Source organism: Dermacentor variabilis, chromosome 7 (assembly GCF_050947875.1).
Source record: "Dermacentor variabilis isolate Ectoservices chromosome 7, ASM5094787v1, whole genome shotgun sequence".
NCBI lineage: Eukaryota > Metazoa > Arthropoda > Arachnida > Ixodida > Ixodidae > Dermacentor > Dermacentor variabilis.
This window is the reverse complement of record NC_134574.1, coordinates 53,178,316-53,205,308: the sequence shown is the minus strand read 5'-3', so window position 1 is coordinate 53,205,308 and position 26,993 is coordinate 53,178,316. Positions and strand designations below refer to the sequence as shown.

The 26,993-nt window shown below is 42.7% G+C and overlaps 1 protein-coding gene and 1 long non-coding RNA gene across 3 annotated transcripts; both read left to right on the top strand.

Annotated features, from left to right (window-relative positions):
- Nucleotides 1-813: 813 nt before the first annotated feature.
- Nucleotides 814-26,669, top strand: LOC142589039 (uncharacterized). Its single transcript, XM_075700828.1, has 7 exons — nt 814-945; nt 1,217-1,304; nt 4,576-4,726; nt 8,899-9,111; nt 18,471-18,642; nt 19,416-19,496; nt 25,985-26,669. The coding sequence occupies exons 5-7, from the start codon at nt 18,619-18,621 to the stop codon at nt 26,150-26,152; spliced, it is 273 nt and encodes a 90-aa protein (XP_075556943.1). The 5' UTR covers nt 814-945; nt 1,217-1,304; nt 4,576-4,726; nt 8,899-9,111; nt 18,471-18,618; the 3' UTR covers nt 26,153-26,669.
- Nucleotides 10,002-11,549, top strand: LOC142589038 (uncharacterized). 2 transcript variants are annotated; one of them, XR_012829795.1, is made up of 2 exons: nt 10,002-10,133; nt 11,437-11,549. It is a non-coding gene; the product is annotated as an uncharacterized LOC142589038 (long non-coding RNA). The 2 variants fall into 2 exon arrangements; XR_012829794.1 differs by having other exon boundaries at nt 10,002-10,151.
- Nucleotides 26,670-26,993: the final 324 nt, after the last annotated feature.

Below are 26,993 nucleotides of genomic sequence, written 5' to 3'. Positions count from 1 at the left end.
CTTATGCATTACAGGACAGAACTAAATGGGAGACTTATGTCAATGTTAATGCGAGGAAGTGTTGCTGTTGTGATGGTGTGTTAGAGCAGAAAATGTGGCAGGTCTGAAAGCAAAATTACCGCATGCATTAGATAGTTGAGATTGTAATTTTCGAAACAGTGAGGCAGTCTTAAAATTCTCGAGAACATCTCTTCGGCTCAACTGATTTCACTTGTGCTGTTACTACATGTTCAGTAGAATAATGAAAAGCTGATCTGTACAATTAAAAATGTAATCACTGATCAGTCAAAGCATTCTGTTTACCTAGAATACAAGGACAGGTGCAGCCACTAAAAGTCACTACAAGGAACAGATTAATAAGGTAGCTAACCCCTAATTGAACCACAATAAGTAGGCAGACTAAAGAAAAATCTTTTTGTGGTAGCATAATAGAACATAAGTGCAAAACTTATGCTAAAAACAAAAATAAAATTGGCCTACATGACATAAAATGTAAAAAAAAACACTTGTTTCTATCAGCAACACAGTTTTAACAGTTGCTCAGATTTAATTGGAAGCAACATCGTATGTGCTAAGGAAACCATTGTCTTTCATATTTGGTTGTTATTGCCTTGAACTGAACTTTTGTTTTACATGGGCTGTTTGTTTTCCACTGAACACTATAAAATATTGCCTGTATTTCATATAAAAAAGGGTTGTCTATACTTCTATTTTCGCTGCCAGCTAGATGTTTTGCTTTGGTTAGCTATGTCATAACTTGGTTCAAATGAAAGTGGCTTGGTAATCACTTTTTAGGCCCTTGGGCTCGGACGATCATGGATCGTCATTTGTGCTCCCAAGTTTCGGCGCTCTGCATAATACAATCAGCAGTGGGGAACCCCTCACTTCATCTGCACACAGAAAAGTGGTGGACATCCTCTTCGGTAAAATGCTGAAATTCACTGCGTAAGACAATGCTCTCAATTTCCTGTCGTGTAAATTTCACACCAACATTTTTAATAGCATTTTATCTGTATATCAGAACCATACAGTTTCTTTTACTGCATAGTACATAATTATTTCATGCATACACTTGAAGGATGTAATGTCTTCATACTGAGATGTAATTTATGAAATCTTTAACTTGGAATGTATTATTTTTAAATTGTTTCTACTTAAAAATGAAAACATTGTGCATAAGAAAAGCTGTATCAAATGCTTTCTCTGTGTTCTACAGAACGCCAACACAACAATTCTATGCAAAGGTAACCTTCCAGCTTCTGGAGAAATACCCGCACCTGGCAGACGTTATAGGGACTGGAGTTGTAAGCTTTTCTATATTTTATAATACTGCATGTTGATCTACAGGGGACATAATCTCAATATGCTAAAACTACAAGGCCAGTTATTGGACTTACATTAAGTTGTGTTCTAAATTTTTTTTGTTTTGGTACTTCTGAATAATGTCTGCATGCATAAATAAATGAAGGGTGCACCCTCTGAAAAATTTCATGCAGTGAAATATGCATTGGGCGCACATAGAGATGCTAACTAAATAACTTTGAAGCCATAAAAGGAAGCATAAAAACAATTCTTCCAGAAATTTCAAAAGCTCTTAAAAAGACCCTAGCATCCTAACCTTCCTTGGCATACAAAACTACATATAACAGCAACAGAGGTGCATGCAGAGACATGTTAGTAAAAGTTTCCAAGATATGGACACTCTCTAACAAATTGTTTTGTTTTTATTTACCCGGAGCTTCTTGGTGTCATGTCAGTGCAGTAAAAACTTGGGCGGAACTACAGGACGATGCCTGGCTAAAAAAAAACGAACCTTAACGTAGTTAAATTCTGTAGTTTTACGAGGCAAAGCAACAACCTGATCTTTAGGCACACCGTAGTCAAGGACTCGAAATGAGTCTTGGCCACCTGGGCATCTTTAACGTGCACCTGAATCTAAGTGCATTAGCATTATTACATTTTGCCCCAACTGAAGGATGGCTGCCATGGCCTAGATTGAAGCTGCGACCAGCATAACTTTGCAGCATGATACCATAGCAACTGGGCTAAACTTCGCGTCTGCCTCAGAAATGGAGTTCAGAACTAACTTCTTGCCTCACATGCACTTTATACTATATTAAAGGATTGTGAAGAAGTGACACCAATTATTTGTGTCCCATTTTTTGTCTGGGTTGGCTGTCGACTCCATTATTAGGGTGGGAAACTTCAATTAGTCAAAAGCACTGCAAGTTAATTACACGACCAGTTCAAAATGTGCACCATGTCTAGCGGGCTTTCAACGTAAAAAAGGAGGCGGTTCATGTCACCGAAAATAGATGTGGCGGCTACATGGTATAAAACTAAATGGCATGCAGTCGGCTTGATGCGGTGGCTGAAGGCCAGGCAGGGACCATGTCATGGAAAACTGTTAAGCTTTCCATTAACCTGGCACTTATTTTGGAAACACAGGGGAAACCGCTTGTCCCGTCAAATGGTGGTGTATCCAGATTTTTTGTGGCATGGGTATAATGTGTGTACATGTCAGTATTGTCTGGTACAAAAAGATCGCCATCTAAAGTTTCAGTGACCTGAATAGCCTGTTTTTTCAGGTTCAAAGCTGCACTGCATTTGCCGCACGTTTTAACTGGTTCTATTAGAGTGTAATGTGGTCAACTATTTGCTGTGTTTTTGAGCAATTGAGGCTCCACACAATTGCTTGATTGACAGCTACCAATACAGAAGACGGAACCTTTCTCTCAGTGCTCCTTAAAGAACAACAAATTTTGTTTTGTGTACTGACCCGTACGTCTATGGATAGGCTAGGCAGGGTATTTGGGAAGCTTACAAAGCCATTTTTTCTGGATCATTGTGAATAAGTGCATTTCCAGGACTGTTCTTTCTTCTTCTTATGCATAAGAAGTCCCGCTATGAGTAACACATATTGAAGTTCCCTCTTGGAGCAACAAATCATAGAGACAGATACAGGGGTGACATCACGTGAGCATCTATCTTTCTGAATGTTGCGTCCACACTCATGGTTTGCAGGCACTATGCTTTCATCAGTGTTTGTCAGCATGGCTAAGTAGGAGCATGACTTGAATGCCATCTACTCAGTGACAAATTGCAAAGTGCGAATGTTTGGAGAGCGTGACGTTTCTTCAAACTGAATGAAATGCTTATTTCTTTCACTGCGTTGCTCTGAACATAAAACACATTCGGACACAGGCAGAACTCTGAACTAAATTATTTTTTTATTTCAGACATGTTGGCGTTACATGTATGTGAGATAGGCATACAGATAGTCCTACCCTTACACCTGAACACCATACATGCACATCCTCATAGCTTCCGTTTTCTTTTTTTGTGTCATGCATGGTCCCGTTTCACCCGGAGTTAGACTAGACAGATTGCTCACGCATTGATCTTCATGTGTGGATAACTTGTGAAGTGCCTCAACAATCACACATTCCAATCTGCCCTGCACATGTGTAATAATGGTTTTATCAGACAGTGACATGCATGAACATGTTTGACATGTCACAAGATTTCCTCAATTGTTTATTTGCCGGCAGTTATTACGTTGCTCTTTAAGCCTAATTTTGACACTTCGTTCTGTTTGACCAATGTATTTTCGAGCTTGGGGAGCACTAATAACTGTCAGCAGTTAACCAACCCAGGCAATCTTCCGATGCATGTCGATAGATGTTCATGCATGCCAATGTTTGATAAAACCACCATAACTACACATGCACCAAACGACAATGAAGCAAGGAAGTGTCGAGCCATTTCGTAAGTTGCTGACTGACACATGAAGGTGAATGCGTGAGCTATATATAAATCTAACCTCGTGTGCAGTAAACTAATGCATGGCACAACATAAGGAAGCCTTAGGGATGCGCATGCATGAAGGTTGAGAATAAGGGTGTTCTGTATACCTATTTCATAAATGCAACGCAAGCATGTCTAAAATCGAACTTGTCAGTTGAGGCTCCTGCCTGTGTCCAATTCTGTGTATTGTGTTCAAAACAGCGTGATAAAAGAAATAACACGGACAAGCAACTAGCCATAATCGCAGCACTTCTGGATGAATATCGTACCTTAAAGTTTTATTCAGAAAGTGACACTAATCATACTTTTGCATTGCTTGCATCATTGTTGTCCTTTTTACTGGGTAAATTTGGACCCTTTGTTTCTTCTTCTTCCTATTGATTCTCTGGAATACAAATTTCTTTTTCTATTAATTTTTTTTCAAGCTTTCACATATCTGGTGGTACAAGTGTGTTGCTATCAAGTATCCAGCTACTACATTATGGCAGAAACTTGTAGTCTACCTACAGAAAATTAGGCTGCTTACTTAGGGTACATTCAGAACGAAACGCTAAATAAAATATTTGGTTTATTATAGTGTACTGTGCATTTACAGAATAGTATTCGGCTTGTAATCTATTCTACTGATATTTAAAACACTGTAACCATATTATATTATGTAGACAAGATGGTATATTTTGTTTAGCTTAATTGAGGCAGTAGTGTATATTGAGTGCATATTTCAGATCATTATTGTGACTTTTTTTATTGTTTGGCTAAAATTATCAGGATTCGTGGAAGATAGCACTGCGGAACAAATTCAAAAATGCACGAAGAAAAATGACGAGATGCGCGCATTGAGGAGAATAGGAAGAGGTTTGCTGCAAAGAAAAGATCTAGTGGACCTGATGATGAACTGCGAAGGAAGAAGGGGAATATGGTAAGGCAGTAAAGAACTGCAACAGTAGCTTTTCTATGCATCCCTTTGTATCCAGCATGTTGCCCTTCACGTTTAGGTGCAGCACTTTGCCATAAAACAGCTTATCTGTCATGCATACTGTTTTGGTACAGACTATAAGAATGCATACCTGTCGCTGCTATAAAAAATGATCTACATTGGCATTGGAATACTAGCTTTGGCAATGTTCTAGGTGCACAATTTTTAATTAAATTTGTACTGAATGTTCTGGGCACCTAATCTGCACATGTAGAGTAACTGAGAGTTTAGCTTTTCTGCATGTCAATTTTACATATCTGATTGTGCAACAATGATTAATATTCTCAGAATTTTACTGCCCACTCATGGCTTCCCTGTTATGACAGCAGCAGTGTAGCACTAATGTTGAAATCTTGAACTGCTTTCTCTATAAACACAGTCACTTGCTACCAAAAGTGACTGTGTTCAACTTGCCATTGAGATGGTAATTTTTTGGCAGAGTATGAGCTTAAAAAATATTTTTTTTGCTTATTTTAATGCTGCCATAAAGAATCATACGACAATCAGTTAAGGGTCATGATGGAGAACATATCCTCATGCCATCATCACTAGTACAGCTGTACTGGTGCATGCACGTGTTTGTGACTCTACTGATGTAATTGCAAGAGCTGTGCGCGCTTCCAGGTATAATCTGTTTCCTCACCTCAGAACCTCAGAAAAATTCTGCATTTGATTGAAACTAAACTGGTTTGCATGTGACAGGTGGTGGAGAGATAGCTAAAGGAAATGCTTCCTTTATATTTGAAAAGAAATGTCAGTGTTACTCTTTAAAATTCTTCCATTTCATGGAACAGAGGCAAAAAGGAAGTTCGTACCTAGCAAGGACCATGGTAAATGGCATTCTTAAAATTTAGACAATTAATGTGGCACAGCCACTGGTTTTCATAGCAATCTACACATAATAAAATAATCAAACCATGCGAAAGCAGAAAATCGCAGTGTCACATACCAAGCAACGCTTTTCTTTGTACATCAAAACAAGACAAGGTTGAGTGTTGCAGAATCCTGGTTTTCGCTAGTTTACGAATGTATTAAGGAAATGTATGGTACAAACTAAATGTGGACACAGAACCTATATTATAGGACAGCTCCAACTTGAATTTCCTGGACGAATTGCTTTTGCTTTTATTGCCTGACCGGAAAATATGAAAAGGTTATTTTATTTTAAAAAAACATATGTAACAAAGTAAAAACAACACAAGCACACACTGTCAGGTGTGAAGCATGTGAGTGTCACTCTAGAATAAAACCTAAAAAAAATTTTTGTTATGGTTCATATAGCAAAAATTATAATGCACATAAAAATCGGACAACTCAGTTGTCCTCGTTTATTGCATGGCGAGGGTCTTGACTTCAGTGATTTGTTGATACCAGGTTCAGGTAGCATACAATTGTTTATTGGTGAGCTGGCTGCTCTAAAGGTTCACATACTATGTGACGCCAGTGGTCAAAAGGGTGTACTACGTTCACTGCCAAGGCCATGAGTGGCATTGAATAACACTCCCAAGTTTCGACCTTATATACATACATAACTATTGAAGAATGTAGATTTAGAAACGGCCATCACCATAGCTCAGTTGGTAGAACAATGTAGGTTTCGCTCCCACCAGCGCCAAGTTCTTTTGAAAACTTCATTTTCCCTGAGCATTATACTGGGTGCCCCACGTTACTTTCACCAGACTTTAAAAATATGCAAATGCTGTGTAGCTGGACAGAACCAAGGTAATGGTTGCCGTCTCTTGAAGCAGGTCAGACTATTTTGTGTGTCACCTAATTACATAGTTAGTCATTAATTAGTTTACTTCTCACATATTCTCACAGATTGTTTTTCTACGCCTGGAAGGAGGAGCCAAATGGTGTTCAGGTGCACGAGCGGCTAGTTGCACTGCACTTGCGTGTATTCATGGGTTCCTTTCAGGCTTGGAAAAGGACTTCATATAGTATGTATTGAGCAGTAGAAAGAAGAATTGGAAATTTCGCATGATCTACAATTTTCTCATTCACACTTTTGCTCTGAATATAATATTTGAGCAGTTGAATAATCATCAATACCTAATTATCTAATTAGGCAAAATGCAAAAATTTGTTTGGCTTGCTCCAAGCGACAGCAAGCAACATTACCTTGGTTCTGTCCAGCTATGTGGCACTTGTATATTTTTGAACTTTGGCACAAGTAACATGGGATGCCTGGTACATATAAGGCACATATAGCAGTGGTCAAGATGCATCAGACAGCCTTGTGTAGCAACTTATGAGAAAGAGCCATGTTTCTTTGATGTTGGAGCACAATATTTATATGCTCAGCATCTTGCATCAGTGTGTTCTAGCCCTATTGATCGATTAGCTGTTACATAAACAGTGTTTCTGCGTGTGTAAGTGTAAGCGCAACGTTAAAGTATATTGCCTCGTGCTTCCAAAATAAACCATCCTCGCAATTTCTTTGTTATGTGTTCATCTGTTTCTGTGCTAAATTTTCAACATGGAACCTTGCATTTTTTTAGTGTCTATATTTCCTGGTTGTTTGATGGATTTATTCCTAAACAAGTTGTTTTCTTTAAACTCTGTTACAACAGTGCTGTGAAAAGTAAGAAGTGTGTTTTCTTTCTTGGTTTCCCTTTTTCTTTTAAGATTGACATTAATACATTTTGTCTAAGCAATGCAAAGCTTTCTTTGTAACATGCCCTGCAGTAATGTTCTATCTTGCATTCCAGTGTCGGACGAACACTGTTTACTTACCAGATGTGAAAATGTCTATATCTGTTTGAAATAACAGAACTGGAAGAAGCCAGTATATAATAAAACCAAGGAAAGCATCGAGGAACTTGTTTGTAGTATTTTACACAGTCTGCTTGGGGCCCCGTGTTGCAGAAAATCCGGCGTTGGCTGCATTGTCTGCTAGAGAAAATCATTCCGTATATCTTTAAGTATATGTATATGCCTAGCCTTGCTATATGACATGCAGTATATGCGAGTGTTGCCACACCATTCTGTCACTAAAGTTTCTCATACCTTGTCTTACGTTCTTGACAAAGTTGTTCCCTGGAATTTTAAGAATGACAGCCCACTAACAAATGTCATGAAACAAAACACTGACAGCGGATACCTTTTATATTAATCTCAGACTGACATATTAAAAATGTGAAACATTAACAGAAACCTGAAAATAATGTATAATTATTTCGGTGTGGCTGTGCGCTATCTCTGGGATCAACCCACACAAGAGGCTGTGTTTCTACCACAAAGCTAGCCCTCATGCATAGCGTTTTTCACCATCTTTTTACGGTAAACATTAAGATTACATCACCTGCAGTTGCTGGAAGGCGTGAGAGGCAGTCAGAGATCTTTGAATACTATTGCATTCTGCTCTTAAAAGCGAAGCTGAAGTGTCCTCCAATTTCTTTTTATTGAAGTGTACGAATGATAAAATCAAGGGAGATGAAAGTTGATGGACAAACATCCAGGTATGGGTGGGGAATGAACCCACAACCTTCCCATTATGCACGTGATGTACTAACCACTGTGCCGTCACGACAGCGTTCTGTCGTCTACAATTTGAGGTTCCATTGTGGACGATGGAATGCTGCCGTGGTAGCACAGTAGTTAGTGCATTGCATGCATGATTCAAAGGTTGTGGGTTTCTTCCCGATATAATGCCGGTCGTCTCTTCGTTGACTTTCATTTCCCTTTGCCGTTTCTATACTTCAATTTAAAAAATTTGAAATAATTTTCCCTATGCTTTCCTTGGCTTCATCACCTATTGGCTTCTTCCAGTTGTGATGACCAAAAATTGGGCTCCCCAGTTCCCTTCCTTCTCGTTAAAAAAAAAAACAGGTGCTTCATGTTAAAGATAAATCACCTTGAACAGCATCTCAATGTGGTTTCGCAAGGCAATTTTATCACAGCCGGTGTATTACAAAGTGAAGTTTGTTAAACTTAAATAACAGCCTTTGTTCACAGACATGTGATTTAGTTTATTGAACAGGATGATATTAAGAAGCCCTTTCAACATATTCGGATCTTGTGTTTAAAAAAATACTTTCGTTTAACATAATACCAAGCATAACTGTTCCCACTGAGAAACATTTAGGATAATCTGCATTGGCATTTTTTTACAGAGCACCAATACTGTTTTTCCATTTGGAGAAGATGAAACCAGCCTCGTGGCACATGAAACATGGCTTCTTGCCGAGTCTGGGAAACCTTTGCCAAACGAGAAAGAAATGGAATCAAGGATGGCATTGACAGCACACAGAAGAATTGCAAGCATAGCAAGAATGAGCGTCATCGACATGAAACAAAAGTTTCCTTATTTAATGGACTCGCGTCGGGTAAGACCACTACATGCCACTTTGTAAATTTAAGTGCTATCACGATGTGCCCTCTTTTCTTACTTTTCACTAGTCTAACGATGGCAACTAGTTTAATCCCTATAGACTTCTCCGGCTTCCAGATTTCGGTTTGCTAACATTTCTTTGCTATATGCCCATATTAAGCTTCCAGGTTTATTCCATCACCTAATAGACTACATGAAAAAGTCAGTGCCAAAGGCATTATGGGAACTGTGAGAGTCGGCTTGTTCAGAAGGCCATGGTGCTGCATAGCTAGATACCGTGGCCACCACGAGGTGCTGTGACAAGTCTGCTTGGCAATCTCTGCATCTGACCACTCTGTAAATAGCATGCTCCTATTGGTCTCTGTGGGTAATGTACGTGCCTGGTTGTGATGCCAGCCAGCCCGAGCCCCTGAGTTTGTACTGCGCTTCAATGATCATGTATGGGGTTTTTTTGGCGCAAGGGCCAGGTATGGCCAAAGAGCGCCATGTCTGTGCTAATGGGTTTGCAATGTACTTATGATGACTATGAAGTTGGTGCGACGTGGCTGTAAAGGGGCCTTAAAATATACGCACTAAAGTGCGCAAAATCTGTATAATAAAATTATGGCGATGACGTATGACTTGTACTATAAAGATTTAGATGCATTTAAAAAGAATGATACGATAGGTAAAATATATGTGATTGTGAAAAATCCATGAGCACTACTGCCTCCTTAGAGCCCTTGAAACACAAGGGCCTGGAGGCATGTGCTATGCAAAACAATTATCGCAGTGGCATCCTCTCAAGAGAGGAGGCGCTACGAATTCATGGGACTAATAACATGTAAGACCACATCTTTAAAATAACCTAGCACTGTGTCTGTATTAAAAAGCGGTTCTGGACCAAGAAGCATTATAGGATGAAGAGGAATGTGCTGTCGGTATGCTAATGAAAAATGTCTTTTTCTCTCAGATTCGGCTTCCCGACACTCCAGGAGGACGTGGAGTACGGTCAGCCTCTCCCCGCATCTACCACAGGTTGGAGGCTCACTTCCGGTGAGTAGGAAATTATGGGTGCCGAACGTGTGTCCTATTCTGAGACGACAGAATAGGACATCTGTTCGGCGCGATTTTGTAGTAGAGGGCCAGAATCCTAACTGTGGTTTTATCAGGTGGAGCTTATTATCCGTTTCCGCATCCCACATGTGTTGCCAGTGATCTCGCAGCCTCCTTCGCAAGAAAGGCCTCAGATCTGTGACAGGCACCGCAGAGGTAGGGTTAACAGCTTGCAATGTGATTGACGTGGCCATCTCGTCCGCCAGAACGTTACCTTCAATTCCCCTATGGCCAGGGACCCAGCATATTATGATATTCTGGTTAGATGAGTACGCTTTGCACAAGACCGAATATAGTTCATTAAATACGGGATTTTTATGTTTGCTGAGTGACATTAAGGCCTTCACGAAGCTGAGAGAGTCTGTATAGATCGCTGCCTTTGGAAGTTTCGATTTTCTTATGTGCTTTACAGCAGAGAGTAGTGTGTAGGCCTCGGCCGTGAAGATACTTGTTTCCGGATGCAGTACATCGGATTCCGAAAACGATGGGCCGACGGCTGCATAGGATACCCCGGCATTTGACTTGGAAGCGTCTGTGTAGAACTCTGCGCAGGAGTGCTTGTGCTGGAGTTCTAGGAAATGCATTCGGATTTCAGCCTCAGGAGCGTGCTTTGTAACTTTTATAAAGGATATGTCACATTGTATCACCTGCCATTCCCAAGGAGGTAAGAGCTTGGTTAGGTGCATTAAGCGATGCTCGAGGAGCGGGACATGCATTTCATCGCTAAGCTGCTTCACACGCAGCGAGAAAGGCTGTCTTATGGAGGGACGATTGCTGGAAAGTGTAGCGCACGTCATATAGGTAACGTTATGCAAACATGGATGTTCAGGATTGGAGCGTACTTTAAGGAAATATGTAAAGCTAATGTATGATCTCTGTAGGTGGAGAGACCATTCATTTGATTCCACACATAGACTTTGTATGGGACTCGTTCTGAAAGCGCCAGTGGCCAGTCGGATTCCCAGATGGTGGACTGGGTCTAGCATCTTTAGCGCGCTCGGGAAGGCAGAGTTATACACAACGGCACCATAATCCAATCGAGACCGAATTAGGCTCTTGTATAGGTTCATTAAACACTTCCTATCACTACCCCATGTAGTCTGGGATAGAAGTTTCAATAAGTTCATTGTTTTCAGACACTTTTCTTTAAGATGTTTAATGTGTGGGACGAAAGTAAGTTTATTGTCGAGTATAACACCTAGAAATTTGTGCTCTTTGTTTACAGGTATCTGATGTCCACACATTTCCAAGCAAGGATCCGGGACCAGGCCTCTCTTCCTTGTGAACAGCACACAAGAACTCTTTTGAGGATTGATTTTAAAACCATTTTTCTCTGCCCACCCTGACACCTTGTTCAAACCATGCTGTACCTGTCTCTCGCATACTGCGAGGTTACAGGATTTGAAGCCTATTTGAATGTCATCCACATAGACGGAATACAAAATGGCCGGGGGTAAGGAAGCACGAAGCGTTGTCATCTTAACAATAAAAAGTGTGCAACTGAGCACGCCTCCCTGGGGTACACCAGTTTCTTGTGTAAAAGGACGTGACAGCACATTGCCAACTTTCACCCGGAAGGTACGATTGGACAAGTAGCTTTTTATTACGTTGAGCATATTATCATGAATGCCCATTTCCGATAAGTCTCGCAAGATGCCGTATCGCCACGTTGTGTCATACGCCTTTTCCATATCGAGAAATATCGAGAGGAAGAACTGTTTATGTATAAATGCGTCCCGGATAATTGTTTCAATACGTACAAGATGGTCGGTTGTGGAGCGCCCTTCTCGGAAGCCACACTGATAGGGATCAAGCATTTTGTTCTGTTCAAGGAAATGGATCAGTCGCCGATTTATCATTTTTTCAAATACCTTACACATGCAACTTGTGAGGGCTATCGGGCGGTAGCTTGCCACTGATTAAGGATCTCTGCCTTGTTTTAGAACAGGGATCACAATGGCTTCTTTCCATGCGGTCGGAAGGTACCCTGCGTCCCAGATAGTGTTGAAAAGTGTTAAGTAGTGTCACTTGCGTGTCATTGTGTAAGTTTTTCAGCATTTCGTACATGATTCTATCAGATCCTGGTGCGGAGCTCTTGCATGCACTCAAGGCAGCTCTCAATTCGGCAATACTGAAAGGACGGTTGTAAGGCTCATTCTCTCGGCTTTTTCTTGTTAAAGGCTTACGTTCTTCTATTTCTTTATATATGAGAAAAGATTGCGAATAATTGTTTGAACTTGACACGCTCTGAAAGTGCTCCGCAAGTGAGTCTGCCTGATCTTGCAGTGTATCGCCTTGTGTATTTACCAGAGGGAGTGAATATGTTTGTCGCCCTCTAATTCTATTTACTCTGTTCCAGACTTTGGCCACGTCTGTAAACGAGTTAATGCTCGATAAATACTTCTGCCAGCTTTCTCTTCTGGCCAGTCGGCGGGTTCTCCTGCCTTGGGATTTTACTTGCTTAAAGTTGACTAGATTCTCTGCAGTGGGAGAAGCGCGTAGCAACCCCCACGCTTTATTTTGTTTCTTACGAGCGATCCTGCAGTCTTCGTTCCACCACGGGACCCGCCGTTTACATGACAAGCCATGTGCTTCTGATATGCATTTAGATGCCATGTCTATAATGAAGGCTGTGAGATACTGCACAGCAGCATCAATTCCTAAACAAGACATGTCATTCCATGAGATATTAGTTAAGTTTCGGAACTTCTCCCAGTCGGCTGTATCGATCTTCCACCTAGGAGCCTGTGGTAGAGATTCTTTTTCTTTATGTGTTTTTAGCAGTATGGGGAAGTGGTCGCTTCCGTAAGGATTCTTGGTGACTTCCCATTCGAGTTCAGACAGCATACAAGGGGAAACTAGGCTGAGGTCAATTGAAGAAAATGTTCTGTTTGCGAGAGAATAATATGTGGGTGTCTTCTTATTCAGCAGACACGCACCGGACGAAAAAAGGAACTGTTCAACGAGGCGACCTCGCGCATCGATACGAGAGTCTCCCCACAGGCTGCTGTGCGCGTTGAAATCCCCAAGCACAACGTAAGGTTCTGGCAATTCGTCTATGAAGGACTGAAATTCATGTTTAGTTAACTTGTAATGGGGGGGTATGTAGAGCGAGCAGATAGTGATAAGTTTGTTGAGGAGAACAGCACGAACCGCCACTGCCTCAAGGGGCGTTTGTAGCTGCAAACGTTGACACGCTATGCCTTTCTGAATAACAATGGCTACACCGCCCGATGATGCGAGAGCATCATCGCGATCTCTGCGAAACGTAACATACTGTAGCAGGAAATTTGTGTGTTTAGATTTTAAGTGTGTTTCCTGTAGACACAGCACTTTTGGATTGTGTTTTTGGATAAGCTCTTGTACGTCATCAAGGTTCCTAAGAAGACCTCTGACATTCCATTGAATTATTTGTGTAGCCATCTTGTAAGGAAATAAGTGCTGTGTGTATGGAAATGGAGGTGTTGCCTTAGGTTACAGAGCTCTTTCGAGGCCCTGTAACGGGAGTTCTGCCCTTTCTGGAGCGTTCGAGAGAGTCTCGACGCTCCTTAGGCGCTTGGTGCGCCTTGAGGATGGGTGTTGTGTCCACTGCCTCTAGTGAGGCTCCGGACACGTGCTCTTGCGAGCGAGAGGTTTTCAGGGTGAGTCCCGCCTTGGAGGGCAAGACCCCTGCGCCCACCAGCCCGGAGGTCGATGGGGCACCCTGCGGAATTTGGCTGCGCCGGTTGTTGCCAGCGCTGGAAGGGGCCGGGGAAGTTGGGACAGCCTCGGCGGCGGCCACCTTCGGGATCGATGGTCCCTCATTCTGGGTCGACGGAGCAGCACTAGCTGCAACCGCCACGGGGGCAGATGGCGTAACTGCCGACTCACTGCCTGTGGGTCGGACAGCCGCCGGAGGCCGTTGTGACGCTGCCCCCTGACGCGCCACATCGGCAAAGGTTTTCTTGGGCAGGTACGATACCCGCCTGCGTGCCTCCTTGAAACTTATATTTTCCTTTACTTTAACTGTTACAATTTCCTTTTCTTTTTTCCAGGATGGGCACGCACGCGAGTACGCGGCGTGCTCCCCATCACAGTTTACACAGTGGAGAGCATTCTCACAGGCTTCAGATGTGTGTTCGTGGGCACTGCATTTTGCACATGTTTGGCGGCCCCGGCAGCTCTGCGAACTGTGGCCGAAGCGCTGGAATTTGAAACATCGCAGTGGATTTGGCACGTACGGCCTGACACGGAGCTTGATGTACCCGGCCTCGATTGACTCGGATAGGACACTTGAATTGAAGGTGAGTATTATGTGTTTGGTCGCAATCTCTTTACCGTCGCGCCTCATATTAATTCTTCTGACATTGATCACATTTTGTTCGCTGAAGCCCTCCAGTAGTTCCGCTTCAGTCAGCTCAAGCAAATCATCATCTGACACAACACCACGGGTGGTGTTCATTGTACGGTGCGGGGTTACTGTTATGGGGGTCTCTCCAAATGACACTAGTTGCGGTAGTTTCTCATGCTGTTTGACATCGTGGAGCTCCAAGAGGATGTCGCCGCTTGCCATCCTTGACACTTTGTAACCTGGACCAAAAATATCAGTTAAGGACTTTGAAACAAGGAATGGTGAGATGTTTCGCACTGCTTTGTTTGGCTTTTCGGAATGAATAACATGGAAGCGGGGAAAGTTCTGGGTTTGGCGTCCAAAAAACTTGAAGACATCTTCGGTGCGCCCTCGTTTCTGAGGGCGATCAGTAAGGGAGGGGAAAGAAGTTTCCATGAAAAAATGTATGCATTCGGCAACAGCGCCGACCGCCCACCACGGAGCCCAACGAGGGGACGCGGCAGAGCTTGCATACAAGTCTGCACGACGCCAGTCGTACGCCGTCACTATAACCGAATATGGTGTACCCAAGGTTGGATAGCCACACAGGGTTAACCCTTGCCGCCAGGAGAAAGGAAGTAAAAAGAAGAGAGAAGGAGACAGGAAAGGTCAAAAAGTGAGAGACAAAGACGAAGATTGGAGAGGAGGACAGGAAAAAGCGACTGCCGATTTCCCCCGGGTGGGTCAGTCCGGGGGTGCCGTCTACGTGAAGCCGAGGCCAAAGGGGTGTGTTGCCGCCGCCGAGGGGCCGTATAGGTCCGAACACCCGGCATTGGCTCAACCCCCAGGATCCCCTTTTCCCCGGACACGGCGAAGCCGCGCACGGCTACACGCGGGAGGGTCCAACCCTCGTGTGCTCGGGTACGTGGTGTCGCAACACACCAAACGCCTGCTTGCGCAGACGCCCCTGCGGGGTACTGCGCTTCAAAGCGCATGAAAGAGTTGTAATGTATCGACACGGTATGTTCATGCAGGCCCTATTCATCGAAATGTGTTGGGTCAGCTGGGGCCTAGCGCTTTTTTTCATGGGCTTTTTGGCTATATTTAGCATGGAACTTGTGAAAAATGTTAGAAAAGTCATCTACATGCAAAACACTCCACAGGCTTGTAAACAATCAGGTGAACTCTTTGTGTATATTAGTGTATATTATTCTTTTTCTTCGTCCTTGTTTCTGTAGCACAAAGTTTCACAATGAATCTATGAGAGTTGCGCAGCATTTCAGGGAACAGTACACTCTTGCGTAATCTTGAAAATGAAAAGCACACCCATAGCAACCTTGAAGCTCTTGCTCGTATATACCAAGACATATTTTGCAGCACATGCTCCAAAGAAAGCGTGAGTGGCAGGCTATATGTTTGTGTGCAATCCCCCTGTGATCCCTAGCAGCTTTTCGGAACCTATCAAACAACATATTTACAGATATCCTTTCAAAGTAATTTTTCGGTGTTCTAACACGAGGCATATTGTAGGGCATAAAACAGATGAGTAAGAGCCCCACAAGAAAATATTTGCTCTTTACTTTAAACCGGGTTGCGGTCAGAATGTGTCTGCAGATTCAGACAGCCAATATGCTACAAAGTAGTAGTGTAAAATCTATCCTATGTTCTGGTAGCATGCCACTGCCTTCTCAGCAGTATGTGTTTGCTGTGTTTCATGTGTTAATCAAAAGCTGGTCACAACTGACGAGTTGCATGCCAGAGCGTGACTGCACTTGGGGTACTGACTTCGCGAAAATGTGGTGACTGCACAAGCCGCACGTCATTTTGTGGTCACTTGGGCTCGCACTTTTCTTTCTAATCTGTTGTGTTGCAGTTAGCTACGACTAAAAGAAAGGCTCTTCAACTCGCTCTTACCTATCTAAGCTGCAGTGCTAGAGTTAACTAAAACAGTAGAACACTCTTGTACCTGCTCCTAACATTCTAACCTGTTCTGGTTAGCCAAGACTTTAGAAGAAAGGCTCTTGGGCTTGCACTTGTCTTTATAACCTGTTGTGCTATGGTTAGCTAAGATGGTAGAAGGCTTGACTGTAGTTAGATGTGAAACATTCTATACTGGACTCTTACCTATCTAAGCTGCAGTGCTACAGTTAACTAAAACAGTAGACGACTCTTGTACCTGTTCTGGTTAGCTACGACGATAGAAGAAAGGCTCTTGGGCTTACACTTGTCTTTATAACCTGTTGTGCTACGGTTAGCTAAGACGTAGAAGGGTTGACTCTAGTTAGATGTGAAACATTCTATACTGGACTCTCACCTATCGAAGCTGTAGTGCTACAGTTAACTTTCCGGAGTCCTCCACTACGGCGTGCCTCATAATCAGAAAGTGGTTTTGGCACGTAAAACCCCAAATATTATTACTTCAAAGGAGCCGGAGACCGCTGCACCAGCAAACTTTCTATCGCGTTAAGTGATGCTGATATAGAATATCTCAAAGCATTCATTTAGATTCTGGCTTTATCTGCGTTTTTTGTTGGTCGTGCATTACTTTTGCCTGTTTGCCTCTACGTGAGGTCCCACCTACAAAATTATGGTTTATCTTGTAAGTAAATGGCGGAAGTGCTTGTCCTTTGGTTAATTTCTTGAGTGTCACTTAAAGTGCATGTGTGCGCACCCATTATTTTAGACTGCATATAAGGGCTTTGTTGTAAGGGTGATTAGATTCTTGTTTGTTCTGTCGTCACTGTTGACTTATGAAAATGTAGTATGGTATATGTGCGCACATAAAAAGTGGTTGGCTGCAATAAAATTTAGCTGTAGGTCATTGACAGTCCTGTGCACTGTGTTTTCTTCGCCTCTGTCTTTTTGTGCTCCATTCGCCCAGTTAACAAAATAATATGACTGCTTTAATAAGTATGACCACCTTAATATGAGACGGTAAGGAATAATGATGACCTTAAAAGAAACCCTTTACGAAACAAATGCATGCCAAATTTTAGAGTATGTTTCTACCGCACGGTATCCACTACTATATAAATATTGGCCAATTGGAGTGTCCAGGAACAAGCTGCTCAGTTTGTAACGTGATTTCAGCTTTACGAGAAGTTAAGTGATATCGTTGACTCATTGGGGTGGCCCTTACTGCTGTCCTTTCGTAAATTTCTCACCTTTTGCCTTTTTTAAATCTTCAATGGTAGAACAGGGATAGATAAAGGTAACTACGTACAAGAGCCAACTGTATTTTCTCTCAAGAGGGCCATTCCTCGAAAGTGCATCAATACATGTGCTGAGTAAACACTCTTTAAATGCATTTTTCCTAACACAATATATGAGTGGAAAAGATTCCTTGAACTGATTGTTACCGTACTGCCTTCACAGTTTCTTGATTGAGTAAAGGAGTATTTTGTTAACATGATGTTTCAGCTTTTTCCACCGATAGCCACTGTCATGTCAGAGGCAATTGTCCTGTCTGTGTGTTCTATCTTTTGTGATCTTCTTTGTTATGCAGTGTAATGAGTAATCGTGTTGCGCACTGCATCTTTTTGTTCTCAGCAATGTGCTTTAATTGTACCCTACTACAATGCTTCTAGCAAGGGCTGTAGGTACCTTAAAACAAATAAGGAAAAATAAACAAGAAGACCACTTTAAAAACGGTAGTCTCTGTTGTAATATTGTGATACCTCTTGTTATTGTGTTGCCATTTGTTGGGCGTGTTGGTAAACTGAAAGCATATATAGCGCCAGCAAACAAGGACGGTAGGGAGCGCATTGTGGTGTCGTCTCCCTTCCGTCCTTGTGTGCTGGTGTTATTGTGCGTCTTTTCCAGTCACAGTAATAAAATATCTTGCGGTTAGAAGTCCTTCTAAGCTATGAATTGGCTTCTCTTTTAATGTTGTCCATCCTAATTTGTGCAGGTAAGCTGAATATGTCAATATAATGTGATATTCATTGCAGTTTATCAAGGACTTCGAAACGCTTGTCAAGGAAGAAGTGAGGCCGAAGATATCTACTGGGATAGATAAAATAGTCGAGCTTGCCATGAAAAAGCATGTGAAATGCAGGGAGGAAGAACTGCGCTTGCTGCTGGAAGCCTCTGAAATGGATGCAGGAAAACTTCGAACACGTCGTATGTACAATAATTAAATACTATATCATTTGCTAAGCTTGGGACACATTGCAGAGGCTAACCTTTGTCATTATTCAAGCACATAGTGCAAGGGTTCAATCTGTATTTTGCAGATTGATAGAAACATACCTGAACCACACAAGCGCAATAATTTATGACTAAACTATAATTACAGAATGACATCTCGTTTTCAAAGAAATGAGCTTAAAATTTCGGGTTTGATTATCTTGGAGGAATAATTTTATTTATCACTGACATGTTTAGTAGTGCAAATTGTGATGAGTGCATGCATGGTCTTACATATTGCGCAACTATATGTGTTCAGAACTAAGCACACCATGGGTTCCTCACTACATTTTTTTTTGCTGCCTTGAAGCAACTCTTCATTCTCCACCATTTGTGTACTTAATCAGTTTTACGGTAGGTGTTAAATTGTGCTCTCCCTGTAGCAATATTTAAAAGTTTTGTCATTTCAGTTTGCAGTTTAATGTATTTAAATAAAAGCAATAGTTAATAGCTGCATAGTTCACCAATTCAGAACCATGGTGCTTTTTTATTTGTCGATGTTAAATTATAACAAAGCAAAAAGGGCAGTAATATAGGTTCACAAAGGAGGTTTTGGTGAAGTAACTCCTATTAGTCATTGGAGTGGCCTTTTTCAAATGCTGTTTTATTGTGATACTTTCAAGGCAATTACACCACCCATACCATGTGAGGGGGTTAACTTAGCAATGCAAGGGCCTCATTTTTAAGCATTGGCATCCTCTTTTCAGATATACAGACTGGCAGTGCTTCAGATTCTGGCCCAGAATGTCCAAGAATGTGCAGCGGTACATATTCTATTTGTACAAGAAGTAAGTAAATTTTTTATTGTGCTGATGTTACTGGATGTGTACTAAAGAATAAGTTCTGATGATATGTGCTTTTTAATGGCGCAAGGGCCAGTTATGGCCAAAGAGCGCCATGACAAATGGTAATTTAAAGAATTCATTCTGAATGGCGTGGACAGTGAATTTATTATGGTAGGTGTGACATGGCTGTATAAGGGCCTAAAACTTTCGCTCTAAATGACGTAAATATATAGCTAGTAAAATAATGACACTGATTAATTATGGACGTGGACGATGGCAGTTGTGTTTTGATAAAAACATAAGACCAGACAACAGTTACACTCAATCATCAAGACGGCCCTCGAATGCAAGGGCTGGTAATCACGTGTTAAAATTTCCTGGCCAAATTATTTTCAGAATGTCGGTTTCAGCTAAGAAATCTAAAACTATTTGCAGTTTAAAAAGCGGTTCATCACTAAGAAAAAATGCAGGTTGAAGTGGTATATTTTCCCGATATGCAGAAGGGAAATACTATTTCCTCTCTTGTTTCTATTGCAGGGCACTGGATAAGAACATGGAGGACAGTCAGGCTATCGCCGCACCTACTACAAGTAGGAGGATCGCCGCCAGTCAATAGGTAGGAGTGAGTACTGTAAGTGTGTCCTATTCTTAAACGGCAAAGAAGTACTTCCCTGTACCGTGCTGTTTTGTCACTTATCCAATTCCGCAATGTTGGTTTTATAATGTGTAACTTATTCAGTGTTTGTGTATCCCACTCTGCTTGCCAATGTTTCCTCAATTTACGGCGCAAAAAGGGCTTTAGGTCTGCGGCAGGAATAGGGATATTTCTATCTGTGCCGCTAAAACTCACTGACGTAGCGTTTTCATCAGCAGCTACGTTACCTTTTATACCTTTATGGCCAGGTACCCAGCATAGGATAATCGGTTGGTTGCAGATATATGCGGAGCACAACAAGCTATACAGCTCATTCAAAACGGGATTCTTATGCTTTCGTAAGCTAATCAGGGCTCTCACGACACTTAATGAGTCTGTAAAGACAACAGCCTTAGCGACATTTCTGCGCCTTATGTGTTTAACAGCCGAAAGTATACCGTATGCTTCTGCCGTAAAGATACTGGTGTGTGGGTTTAGTGGCCCTGATGTTGAAAATGAGGGTCCGAGAGCTGCGTAAGCAACACCAGCTGGAGACTTCGAAGCATCTGTGTAATATTCGTCACAGGAATACTTCTCTTTAAGTTCAAGAAAATGAGATTGTATGTGAGCCTCAGGTGCTTGTTTGGATATTTCTAAGAAAGAGATGTCACATCTTATAGTCTGCCACTCCCAAGGCGGTGGAAGCCGCGTAGGAGCCATTAGGACATTGTGTAAAAGAGGGATCCCTGTATTTTCTGAGAGTGCTTCCAACCGGAGGGACAGAGGAGGCCTAGTGGCCGGGCGGTTACGAAACAGCCTTGCAGTCGACAAGTCGCATATAGTGCAATGACAAGGATGTTTGAAATCTGATCTAGCTTTCAAGGCGTAGGAGAAAGTTAAATATGTCCTTTGGTAGTGTAATGACCATTCGTTTGACTCGACGTAGAGGCTTTGCACAGGGCTAGTCCTAAAGGCGCCTGTAGCAAGGCGGATACCCAGGTGGTGGATGGGATCTAGCATTTCCAAGGCGCTTGGTGCAGCAGAATTATAGGCTATTGATCCGTAGTCAAGCCGTGTTAATATTAGACTTTTGTAAAGTTTTAGAAGGCACCGTCTGTCGCTTCCCCAAGATGTACGTGATAAGAGTTTCAGAAGATTCATAGTCTTGAGGCACTTTGATTTCAGATACTTCAGGTGGGGTACAAAATTAAGCTTACTGTCTAAAATGATTCCTAGAAATTTGTGTTCATGGCTTACAGATAGCCGCTCTCCATTTAGATCTATTGCGGGGTCCGCAAGTATACCTCTCTTGTTAGAAAACAGGACGCATGTACTTTTTTGTGGGTTTAGCTTGAAACCGTTTTTGTCCGCCCACATACATAATTTATTTATGCAAAGCTGTACTTGCCGCTCGCACGTACTTAGGTTACATGATTTGAAACCTATCTGAATGTCATCCACGTATACAGAATAAAACATGCTACGTGGTATGGCAGTATGGATCGAGTTCATTTTGACAATGAAAAGAGTGCAGCTCAGCACACCACCCTGTGGAACACCAGCCTCTTGCGTAAATGGACGAGACAGAGCGTTACCAACTCTAACACGGAACGTGCGATTGGAGAGGTAACTCTGAATCACGTTCAGCAAGTTGCCTCGAACTCCCATTTCAGACAGGTCACGGAGGATTCCATAGCGCCAGGTTGTGTCGTATGCCTTTTCCATATCTAAAAATACCGATTGAAAAAATTGTTTGTGGACAAAGGCATCTCGGATATTTGTCTCTATGCGGACAAGGTGATCTGTTGTGGATCTACCCTCCCTAAAACCGCATTGAAAGGGATCGAGTATCTTGTTGCTTTCAAGAAAATGGATGAGGCGGCGGTTAATCATTTTCTCAAATAATTTACATAGACAACTTGTCAGAGCTATAGGCCTTATAACTGTTGGGTGAGGAAGGGTCCTTGCCCTCTTTTAAAATAGGGATTACAATTCCTTCTTTCCAGGCAGAAGGAATGTAGCCGGCAGAGAACATGGAATTGAAGAGTGACAGTAGTGTTTTTTGGGTTTCAGGGTGTAAGTGTCTGATCATCTCATACAATATTCTGTCACTTCCTGGAGCGGACTTGTTGCAACAGTTCAGTAAAGCCTGGAACTCAGCCATTCCAAATGGACGATTGTATGCTTCATTGGATGTGCCCTTCCGACTCAAATGCAGCTGTTCTGCTAGTCGCTGGTATTTTAGGAATGTATCTGTATAATGAGATGTACTGTAAATGTGCTCGAAATGTGTTCCTAGACAATCAGCTTGTTCCTCAAGAGTGTCTGCTTGTGTGTTCACTAATGGTAGTGGATGAGTTTCACGGCCTTTTAGTTTGTTTACCCTGTTCCAGGCTTTTCTTCCGTCTGTATACGAATTAATGCCGGAAATATATTTTTGCCAGCTATCCCTTTTGGCACGGCGGCGCGTTCTTCTTCCTTCTGACTTTATTTTCTTAAAGCTGATAAGGTTCTCGATTGTCGGAGAGTCACGGAGCTGATTCCAGGCCTTATTCTGTTTCTTTCGTGCTTGCTTACATTCATCGGTCCACCAGGGAACACGTCGTTTATTAGGCGATGCATTTGTTTGTGGGATACATATTGACGCTACGTCGAGAATAAATGCGGTTAAATATGAGACTGCATCGTCAATACTGAGTGCACGAATATCATCCCAGGTCATATATGTTAGTTCTCTGTATCGCTGCCAGTTGGCTGAGTGAACTTTCCACTGGGGTACATGTGGAGAACATTCGTCCCGTTTCCTTAATTTTAAAACAATCGGGAAATGATCACTCCCGTATGGGTCCTTATGTACATGCCACTCCAAGTACGGCACGACTGTACTTGAAACAATGGATAGATCTATAGATGAAAATGTCTTGTGTGCAACGCTGTAAAAAGTTGGCTCCTTCTTATTTAGCAAGCATGCACCCGTACTGAATAGGAAATTTTCAATCAGACGCCCTCTGGCATCACACCTAGAGTCGCCCCACAAGGTATGATGGGCATTTAAGTCTCCAACGACAATGTAGGGTTCCGGGAGTTGCGCAATAAAGCTATCAAATTCAGTTTTGGAGAGTTGACAGTTGGGAGGAATGTATAAAGATGCAATTGTCAGCAGCTTACTAAAAAGCACTGCTCTGACTGCCACTGCCTCTAGGGGCGTTTTAAGGGGTAACTGCAGGCAAGCAACATACTTATCTACTATTATTGCCACACCGCCCGACGAGGCAAGGGCCTCGTTGCGGTCTTTTCGGAAAATGGCATACATTCGAAGGAAGTTTGTTTGCGAAGGTTTAAGATGTGTTTCTTGGACACACAGCATCTTTGGACTGTACTTATGCAAAAGTTCTTTAATGTCGTCTAGGTTGTGGAGTAAACCCCGGACATTCCATTGTATAATCTGTGTATCCATAATGTATGTGTTTTGTGCTGTGTGTCTAAGAAATATGGATTAGATTATCTCACGAGACCTTTCCAGGCCCCGTGAAACGCGATCTCTCTAACTTTCGGGCGTGCTCGAGGGAGCTGCGCGGTTCCTTCGGCGTCTGAGACGCCGGATTGGTATTTGTATCCATCACCTCGTCTGAGGCGGTGGATAGCGCCTGCGCAGCGGGCACGTTCGCGGGGGTGGTAGGCCTATCTGCACGCGCAGTGGCCTTGGGTCCAACAAGCCCGAGGGTCTGCTGGTCCTCCTTTGTGGGGGCCGGTACAGCGCTGGCTGTTCCAGCCGGGGGGGCTGATGGCGTGACCGCCGTCACACTCCGTGTGACTTGGGCGGCCGCCGAAGGATGTAGCGCTGCCCCCCGGCGCGCCACATCGGTGTAAGACGGACTAGACTGGTTCATCGAGAAGCGCTTGCGCGCCTCTTGGAAGGAAAGGTTCAGTTTGATTTTGATTTCGATGATTTGTTTTTCTTTTTTCCAGGATGGGCAAGAACGAGAGTACGCTGGGTGATCCCCGTCACAGTTAGCACAATGGGTGGTGGAAGTGCAAGTGTCGGATGAGTGCTCGTTTGATGCACACTTTGCACAAGTAGTGCGCCCTCGGCAGCTTTGTGAACCGTGCCCGAATCGCTGACACTTGAAGCATCGGCGTGGGTTAGGTATGTATGGTCTTACACGGAGTTTGCAGTATCCTGTTTCTATTGAGTCTGGTAAAGTTCTAGTTCCAAAAGTTAAGATTATGTGTTTTGTGGGGATTTCCTTGCTGTCGCGCCTAATTGTTATTCTCTGGACCTTTACTACATTTTGATCTTGCCATCCCTCAAGTAGCTCACTTTCACTAAGATCAAGCAGGTCATCTTCAGAGACGACACCGCGGACAGTGTTCAAAGATCTGTGTGGGCCTACTGAAACTGGAATGTCCCCAAAAGCAATTAGTTTTGACAATTTACTGTACTGCGTCTTGTCACGAAGTTCAAGAAGAAGATCGCCGCTTCCCATTTTAGTTACTTTGTAACCTGGGCCGATGGAGTTTGCCAATGATTTTGCCACAACAAAAGGAGATATTGTTCGGACTGTCTTGCTTTCATGTTGACTGTGAATGACATGGTATTTTGGGAATGTTTCTTTGTGACTCATGAAGAAGTTGAAGGAACCTTCGGTGCGCCCCCTCTTGAAGGAGCGATCAGGGAGTGGAGGGAAATTTGATTCCATAAGTAATATTAATATTCGGCAGGGATGGCCACCACCCACCATGGAGCCCAACCAGGGGACGACACAGGACGGGAAGTATACAGTTCTGCGCACGCCAGCGGTACATCCCCACTATAACCAAATACCTATACCCGAGGTTGGGCATAATGCACAAGGTTAACCCTTGCCGCCAAGGAAATACGGAAGTAATAAGAAGTGAAGAGAAGACAGGAAAGATGAAAAGGCGAGAGAGAAAGACGAAGATTGGAGAGGAGGACAGGAAAAGGCGACTACCGATTTCCCCCAGGTGGGTCAGTCCGGGGGTGTCGTCTACGTAAAGCAGAGGCCAAAGAGGTGTGTTGCCTACGCCGGGGGGCCTTAACGGTCCGAACACCCGGCATCGGCTCAACCTCCAGGATCCCCCTTTCCCCGGACACGGCTAAGCCGCGCACGGCTACACGCGGGAGGGTCCAACCCTCGTGTGCTCGGGTACGTGGTGTCGCAACGCACCAAACGCCTGCTGACGCAGACGCCCCTGCGGCGTAAAGAATAAGTTCTGTATCCTGGTGCAATGGTAGCCTGTCTCCAGTGCCAAGCCAAGCTATTGCCTCTGCTTTAGCTGCAACATTGCAGACAATGTTTTTTGCCAATAATCGTGACTCTTTCCCAGCATGGAGCAGCCAATATACCTAGCTCAGCTCAAAGTTCGAAAATTGAAAGTTCCCAATTTTAACTCTGTAGCTGTCACACCTGGTCGTTATGTGTGTATGTATGTGCACATGCATTAAGATAACTTCCTGCATGAGCAAAGCAACAGTAGTGCAGAGGTATTGGTAACCTTAATGTAATAGTAGCGGGTGCTTCATTTTGTTTTTGCAGGATCGGTGGGCAAAGGTGTTTTTTTTCTTGCACCATGCACTTTACACACACAAAGAAACTGCATGTCACCAACTGAAGTGTTCCTTTTACAATAAAAAATGTTGCATGTTGGCTTTAACTTCATTTCTTGCCTCAAATGAGCACTGAAACCAAGCTGATAATTCTATCTACCTAAATATGAAATATTTATTGATTGTGAAACCTCAAAATGAATTGCTCGTAGTACAAACATTTTACGTATTAAAAATATTTCATGAATGTTTTATGAATCTCAACCATACTTTTTTGCCACTATACAGGGAGGAAATGTCCTGGTAACGCCATGCGTTCAATACAATAGCCCAGACCTCACATATGCAAGCAACCTCCTCCTTCATGTGGACCGTGAAGTGCTCTTTAGTGTCTCAAATGCAGAAGAAGGCATAGCTGCGCTGATGGCCGCACACTGGTTGCTCAACATCGAGTAGCCACGTAAAGCCTTCAACATTCTTGTGGCAATGGAATGGCTCCTCCTCGGTCAGCGTGTCACCACACCAAGGATGCCAGTCGTCAAACTTCAAAACACCTTTAAGAAGTCTTAATTTTTTATTTGATTTTCACAGTTGGCCTTCAATCGTTACATTTTGGACTTTCTAGCACCTTTGACTTGTTTAATTTGTCTAGTCTTAGTGTGATCCTATCCCCTTTCGTGGGTATGTGCCATAGTATCGAAGTCATCATCCAAATCAACATGCATACACGCTGCTTGACCGATCTCCTACACTGGCAGCCAGTGTAGTTGCAATATTTTGCTATAACTTCAGTTGAGCTGAGTGTATGACTTTATTATTACTAGTTTTCATGCTGAAGTGTTGCGCAGTGTTCACTAGTCATTACTAGTCATGTTTTGTTAACATAAATGGGTCAGACTAGTCAGACAGTTTAGTTTTGTTCTTTATGTCATAACTGTGTTGTTATAATGGAAATATTTTGCGACTGGTTTGTAGTGAGCTTATTTAAATAAAAACTGTTTCTACTTAAAATTTAATTAAGCCTGTGCCAATATTCAGTACTAATATTTGTGCATTGAGTATTGTTTTACTCTTTACTTTGCTTTTTAATAATAAAATGTCATTATGTACCCATTTCTCTTAAAGAAAACAATAAAGATTTCTTTTCTGATACTTTGTTGCAAATTTTACAATCATTTTGTTCAGGCAGGTAAGCTGGGGCCCGCTGACTTGTTCTGATAGCTTAACTGAACTATGCCTGTAGGATATTCAGTGCAAGCACAGGGCTAAAAGTAAACCAAATTATTGGGTATAAGTA

What these genes read in the sequence shown, in the direction of transcription:
- LOC142589039 (XM_075700828.1), top strand. Translation starts at nt 18,619, where the DNA reads ATGCAGGAAAACTTCGAACACGTC. An exon ending in AGGAAAACTTCGAACACGTC is followed by an intron (nt 18,643 to 19,415) that starts GTATGTACAATA and finishes TCCTCTTTTCAG; the next exon opens with ATATACAGACTGGCAGTGCT. An exon ending in ATATTCTATTTGTACAAGAA is followed by an intron (nt 19,497 to 25,984) that starts GTAAGTAAATTT and finishes GCCACTATACAG; the next exon opens with GGAGGAAATGTCCTGGTAAC.